At 33.0% G+C, this 7,582-nt stretch overlaps 1 protein-coding gene across 1 annotated transcript; it reads right to left on the bottom strand.

The window, feature by feature from the left end:
• Positions 1–755: 755 nt before the first annotated feature.
• On the bottom strand, positions 756–3,133 carry msmp2 (microseminoprotein, prostate associated 2). Its single transcript, XM_059338361.1, has 4 exons — positions 3,109–3,133; positions 2,919–3,023; positions 1,982–2,090; positions 756–1,200 (listed from the first exon to the last, which is right to left on the bottom strand). Exons 2-4 carry the CDS (start codon positions 3,019–3,021, stop codon positions 1,026–1,028), a joined length of 387 nt encoding a protein of 128 aa, XP_059194344.1. The 5' UTR covers positions 3,022–3,023; positions 3,109–3,133; the 3' UTR covers positions 756–1,025.
• Between the last annotated feature and the right edge of the window lie 4,449 nt (positions 3,134–7,582).

Here is a 7,582-nt window from a genome sequence, read left to right as displayed (position 1 = left end):
AGTACAAATTACAAGTCAGCTTTAAAAGAAAGGTGTTTTATTTCCTGATGCTATCTGGATGTAAATTCTGATCTTGTATACTGTATATTTATGAAGAAAGAATGGTAATAGGCTTGTCGATGGTGTCCCTAACACTAACTGGACCTCTGCACGAGGGTGAAAATGATAATTTTAAAGAGGAAAGGGTAGAGTCAACAAACAAACAAACAAATAAACAATCTAAATACATGTTTATTAAACTAAAATGACAACAATAAAACGATAACATCTTAAAATAAAAAATTTAAATTGAATTAAATTAAGAAAAAAAACCACTAGGCATAAAAAAAGCATTACAACACTTAAAAACTAAAGCTATAACATTACTACAAATTAAAAGTCGGATTAAAAAGAAAGGTGTTTAATTTCCTGATATTATCTGGATATAATTCCTGATCTCTGAATAATTTAATAACTACTAAAAATTAGTACATTTAAATAATTGTGATGTATTTTTTTTAATTCCCCTGGCCTGCAGACTCAGTGTCATGTCTGTGTACTGTCATTACTGAATTCCTCGTAGTGTGAGTTTAAGTAGTGTTATATATAATCTTATTTTATCTTAATATATATAATCTTTTGGGGGGCAAATTCCCCATTCTGTGTGACATTGCTCAATGTAAAAATAAAAATAAAACAATTAAATAAGTGTTGTAAATGGGTAAATAACAAATAACACATTTGACAAAACCAGTAAACAGACATACATTAGACACACATCTTTATTTTATCTTAAAACATGGAACAGAAACAAATCCAGACATTCAGACAGAGTCACCAACAACTGGCATCTACAACACAATTTTAAAATGTAAAATTATACATAATCACATAATGGCAGTTATTTGCAGATTTTGTATTAAAATTCAGCACAGTTAAGTCTCTCACAAAAACTTCATGACGAAACTTTATTTATTGAATCCAAAATCAACATTTCACACTGTGATATTGCTTCTTTTTCTCTCTCTTTTAAATAATAAAAGAACTCAAAATAAAGGATCATTGTCAGATTTCCACGGCTGTCCTGCAGCTGTTCTGAGGCGGCCTCGTCCCCAGAGGCACGGGAGTTTGTGATTCACTCTCATTACTGCAACACTCGTACAGGAGTCAGGCTTACGGATGATCTCGCACCAATCTGGATAGTCCACAGGTTTAGACCCACTGCAGGGGAGATCAGAGTTAGAGCATATATTATATATAAATATATATATATACACTCCCGGTCAAAAGTTTTAGAACACCCCAATTTTTCCAGTTTTTTATTGAAATTCAAGCAGTTCAAGTCAAATGAACAGCTTGAAAGGGTACGAAGGTAAGTGGTGAACTGCCAGAGGTAAATAAAAAAAGGTAAGGTTAACCAAAACAGAAAAATAATGTACATTTCAGAATTATACAAGTAGGCCTTTTTCAGGGAACAAGAAATGGGTTAACAACTTAACTCTATGGAGTCTTGGGCTATTTTGTCCATTTTTTAATTCTTTTCATGTCTTTGTAAGTCATTTTGTGTCTTTTTTTCGTCATTTTGTGTCTTTTGGTGTCTTTTTTTGTCATTTTGTGTCTTTTTTTTGTCATTTTGTGTCTTTTTTAGTCCTTTAGTCCAACATAAAATGTGATTTTGAATCTTTTTTTTAACTTTCAAAACACTATCATGCTCAATAAAGAATTTTAAATGTTGCAAATGTGCATTAATTTCAGAGTACACTGAGACATTAAACTGCATAATTTTCAATTAAATTCTGGAAAAGTTGGTGTGTTCTAAAACTTTTGACCGGTAGTGTGGGTATATATACAGATAGATAGATAGATAGATAGATAGATAGATAGATAGATAGATAGATAGATAGATAGATAGATAGATAGATAGATAGATAGATAGATAGATAGATAGATAGATAGATAGATAGATAGATAGATAGATAGGATGGATATAAAACAAACTCACTGGTCGCAGCAGCCGACTCCAAAAGGCTCCATGCAGACACACTGCAAACAGTCACTGGTTATCCAGCTCTCTCCGATCCCGTACACCTGTCCCAGGTGTTCACAGTTCCCTGGACATTTGATAAATAGTTACTGTGACATAAACTGCAGTGGTTTTACTTTGGAAAGGGCAAATAAAACTATATTAAATACATTAAATTACACATAAAAATAAAGCAATTTGTAGAATTAGATATAAATTTGTATTATTGTCCAAATGTAGCCTCTATTTAATGTGGTCACAAATTATGCAGAATTCATATTGGTACATCTTTATACATATTATGGTATAGTTTTATTATTAATGATGCATTAAGCAGCATTTAAAGTAGTGGTAAATTATACAGCATTCATACTGTCATAACTATACATATTATACTGTGGTGAAAGATGTACTCAGATCTCTTACTTAAGTAAAAGTAGCAATATCATATAAATAAGACCTGAATTGCATTTGAACTCAAATAAAGGTATAAATAAAGTATAAAAGTAAAAGCATCAAAATATACTGAAAAGCAGCAAAGTTCCAAAACTATAAAAGTAATTAATAGGACTCATTTTGCAGGATGGCCAATTTCAGACTTATATCATATTATATGATAGTAGTATAAAGTAACATTAAATGGAACAAGTACTGCAACATTCTACTTGCATACAGTGCTTGAGTAAATGTACTTACTGGTGCATTTTGTAATTTTGGGGGAAAATCTGATTTTACAAAGTAATAGTAATTATAATGGCCCAATAAATGTTATGGGGGTAAATAAATTAAATAGATTCTCTCTAAAATATAGTGAAGAAAAAGTACCCGAAGCATGATTTAATTACTTTCTACCTGTACATGTACACATGTTACACAAATGTACATCCACAAACACATTTACATACACAAACTGTACCTTTAGTGTTGAAGAAGCACTCGCCACTGTTATACACAGATAAACATGGTACGCTGGCACTCAGGAGCAACAAGAAAGCCAAAATCACTCCTCCTGCTGCCATTTCTGAAAAGAGGCAGCGCACAGGTTAAAAAAAAATCACCAAAATCAAAATAACCAGATGAGAGAAACACCAGATTTTTAGCCTTACCTGTTTCAAAGTTTCCACTATATGATTTAAAAACCTTCCCTTTCTTTTCTTCCTCTTGCTTTCATTCAGCCTAATGGTTTTTCTATTCCCTCGTTTGGCTCTCTGCGTCTCCTCCTGAACTGATGCTCTCTCTCCCTGTGGACTCAGATATTTATACTGAACCACCACGTCTTTATCTCCATTTTATTCACTGCTATTTGTACAACCCCACCTCGCCACCCCCATGCACGTTAATTACCTTCTATATCTGCACACACACAAACAATATGATGCAGACAAACACGCAAACAAGCATTATTATTACAATGTTCGTCATTCCCTCTTGTGCTGCTTCACAGAAATTGCCCTAGAGTATACAGTGTGCACTCTTTCAGATAACATTAGTCTCAGCGGGGCCTTTTGACCTTATCAGCAGATCTCACTGGTGACACCATCCATAGGACAACCAGCCGGTGGCCTTTTGTCCTACACACAGCGTGACCCTTGACCCCTGCTCAACATCCAGACGCATGTGTGCGTATTTTATCATGACATCCAATAAAAATAATGCTTAAAGCTCATTTGAGGCAAAGTTATCTGCTTTTATTGTTAAAATATAGTGTTAGAGCCATTTTGCACAAGCTGATAAATAATTCAGATTTGTATTTCATAGTTCATAGTTCTTTATTGAAGTTGTAGGAATGCCTATTGGTTCGTAGGAATTGCACTCTTCTTATTGGCTGAGATGTGTGTAACGTCATAATTGCTTACTTTGTTTTAATTAGGATTATGGAGACGAGGAGAGCACACTAGTTTTTGACCGTGCTCATAATTATTATTATTTTTGGATTGCTTGATTCAATTTCATGTCATGTTGTTAATGACTCACCAAGCAAATTAAAAGTCTCTAAATGTGGTTTTACATGATTCACTGAACTTAAGTTTAATTTTCCTATTAAAAGTCTATTTGACATGGTGTGTTTTACGCATCATTGGGGAGGGACGTGATCTTTAAGGGTTTCTTGGTTAGAGTGGACGTTATTTTTGTGTTGGAGGATCGGTTTTAGTGTCTTTGTGCTAGAAGTTGTTTGAATAAACCACCCTGGAACCTCTGATAACATACACGTGGACCTCATGTACACACACACACACACACACACACACACACACACACACATACAGTGATTTTAGAGCTGATATCTAGACATATTTTCTCTATCTAGCCAGTTTTCTTGATAATGATTTTGGTTATTATCAAGAAAACCATGTAAAATGGCTAGATATCAGCTCTAAAATCAAACACTTATGAGCTATTTTTGCTGTTATGGTTATATTTGTCCAAACAAATGTACCTTATATATATATATATATATATGTATATATATATATATATATATATATATATATATATATATATATATATATATATATATATATATATATATATATATATATATATATATATATATATATATATTCTTATCTTATAACTATATTCTTCCTGTAAGTCGCTTTGGATAAAAGCGTCTGCTAAATAACTAAATGTAAATGTAAATATATATATATATATATATATATATATATATATATATATATATATATATATATATATATATATATATAGTGTACACAACATACATAATCGATATGATTGATATACATAATATTATGTACACAATTATGTACAGTACTTTGACCCAGGACAATGGTGTTCATACATTTGACACGAAACGTCAACTTGCTATTTAAAGTGAACTTGTGAATAAACTTCTATATATGAATACGTCACTTCCGCCACTGCATCCAGTAGATACGTACAAAAGTAGTTCTTTTAACCCAAACCCTGTTCTTTGTTTTCCTAAACTTAACCAAGTGTTTTGAATGTGTCACAAAAATATTGTTAAAACACCGACTGTGCAGCACTTTTCACAACATTAAATCAAACAAAGTCAAGATATTATACTAACCGCTGTGATACGATTGTACTTTTACTTAAGCAAGTTTTGAATGCAGGACTTTAATTTGTAGTGGAGTAATTTCACAGTGTGGTATTAGTACTTTTACTTTACTTTTTCCACTACTGAACGTAACATCTAGCGTTCAGTTACAGCCTTTGTACTTTTGAAGGTCTATCCAAAGGTGAAGACTGGCCAAAATGTCCTCACTTTCCAAAAATGTCCTCACTCTCAAGTCAAAATGGTTCTCTCTAAAAAAGAGACGTACGAGTAATTTTAGGAGATTTCATTGCCCAGAGGCTTGCTCTAACCTTAACATATCCTCAGTGAACTAAGCTAAGGACACAAAGCAACAGGATCCACAGGTTTACATCAAAACTCACACACGCACACACACACACTTTAGTTTTAGTGTAGTATTTATGTTTCAAAGTTTCCACTATATGATTTAAAAACCTTCCCTTTCTTTTCTTCCTCTTGCTTTCATTCAGCCTAATGGTTTTTCTATTCCCTCGTTTGGCTCTCTGCGTCTCCTCCTGAACTGATGCTCTAATAATTAGTAAAAGTAATTTTAGGAGATTTCATTGCCCAGAGGCTTGCTCTAACCTTAACATATCCTCAGTGAACTAAGCTAAGGACACAAAGCAACAGGATCCACAGGTTTACATCAAAACTCACACACGCACACACACACACTTTAGTTTTAGTGTAGTATTTATTTTTTGAAATGCTTTAGTTTTAGTTTAGTTTTTATTAGTTTTAGTTTTTGTAATGGGGTATTTGTTGGGTGGGAGATTAAAAGAGGTCACAGTAAATTTTGCCTTTATTTCCTTTGCCTTATCCATCTTCATTATGTATGAAAAAAGTTGACAAAGACGAAAACGAAGGACATTTTCACTATAATATCATTTTTTTTTGTAACCTTTACCCAAAAACAAAGTCTTAAATCCAAAAACAGCCTTTAAAGAAGTGAGGACCGGCCAAAATGTCCTCACTTTGCAAAAATGTCCTCACTCTGTTGGTTAAAAACGTGTTCCGGTCCTCACTATGTAGGAAGTACAAGAACACACACACACACACACACACACACACACACACACACACACACACACACACACACACACACACACACTGTCCTGACTTCTTTTCTCTCTGTCCTGTTTGAGTGCATTCTTCCCTCAAGACAAAATATCCACCACCATATCAGTGCACCACACCCTAATTGTAAGATTGCTAGAATAGTTTTGGTTGCAATAAAAGTATGTTCTTTAATGGCCTGTCATTCACATCACAAAACATCACATCACAGTAACTCATTTGATATTATTTCTCACATCACTGCTGCTGATTTTCCAGCCAGTGCTCTCACAGGCTTGTGCACATTAGGGTGCATCTTATTAAGCTTCTGTAGAAACTATTAACTAACTAGCCTATTACATAATAAAATGCCCTTTGAAGAATTCACTAACTGGGAGGGAGGATGTTTCATTTGCCAGAAGTCCAAAAGCATGTTCCCTCTACGTAAAATCAGTTCATTAAAGTATAAAAATAGTATCTGAAGCATACAGATCCTAATGTCTGATGCAAAAGGATGTGGATCGTGAAGAGTAATGAATCACTGCAGATAATATTATGTCATCAGGATTTATTAATATCCTGCATGGATAAAAGCACAGAGGATTCTAATGCACATTCCTGCTGGAAAAAAAAGAAAATGTTTTATTTCCATTGTGGTGCAACTACATCAAAAGAAGATCCCAACTTGATCTTGTTTATTTATTTTGATCTTTTTACACTGGTTGTCATTTTGTGTTGTTGTTCTTTTCCTTGTGTTGTTGTTTCTTTTCCTTGTGTTGTTGTTTCTTTTCCTTGTGTTGTTTCTTTTCCTTGTGTTGTTGTTTCTTTTCCTTGTGTTGTTGTTTCTTCTCCTTTCATATGTATGTGTGCGTGTGTTTGGGTATGTATCCAAATGTGGGCGCGTGTATGTATGTATGTATGTATAATTTTGCTGTATAGGTAAATTATATTTATGTTTTTGTAATACAAGACATGTTTAGACAAGGATGTTAACTCGTCATATTTAAGGAGAGGGGGTGGGAGTTTATAAGTTTTACTTCTTCTCACTCCTTTTCGAATATGTATTCTGTCATGTTAAATGTTTTGTCTGACTCTTTTTTTATTTTATTATTTGTTTTTCATATTCGAAATAAACTTAAATCAAATCAAATCAAAATCAAATCTTCTACATGTGTTTGTTTGGTTAAAGAGACAGTTCAGATCAAGTTATTATAGTTAACGAAAACTAACGAAATAACGAAAACTAGAATTGAAAAAACATTTTCGTTAACTGAAATAAAAATAAAAACTAGAGTTTTTAAAAAAACGATAACTAACTGAAACTGTATTGTGTGGTTACAAAACTAACTAAAACTAACTAAAATTATAGTGAAAATGTCCTTAGTTTTCGTTTTTTCATTCATAATTCAGTGTTTCTATTTGAACATGCAACACATGGTGAATATGTTTACTGAGACTGGGAT

This window comes from Centropristis striata, chromosome 8, assembly GCF_030273125.1.
Source record: "Centropristis striata isolate RG_2023a ecotype Rhode Island chromosome 8, C.striata_1.0, whole genome shotgun sequence".
Taxonomy (NCBI): Eukaryota; Metazoa; Chordata; class Actinopteri; order Perciformes; family Serranidae; genus Centropristis; species Centropristis striata.
The sequence above is the reverse complement of the archived record's forward strand: the minus strand, read 5'-3'. Positions and strand labels throughout refer to the sequence as shown.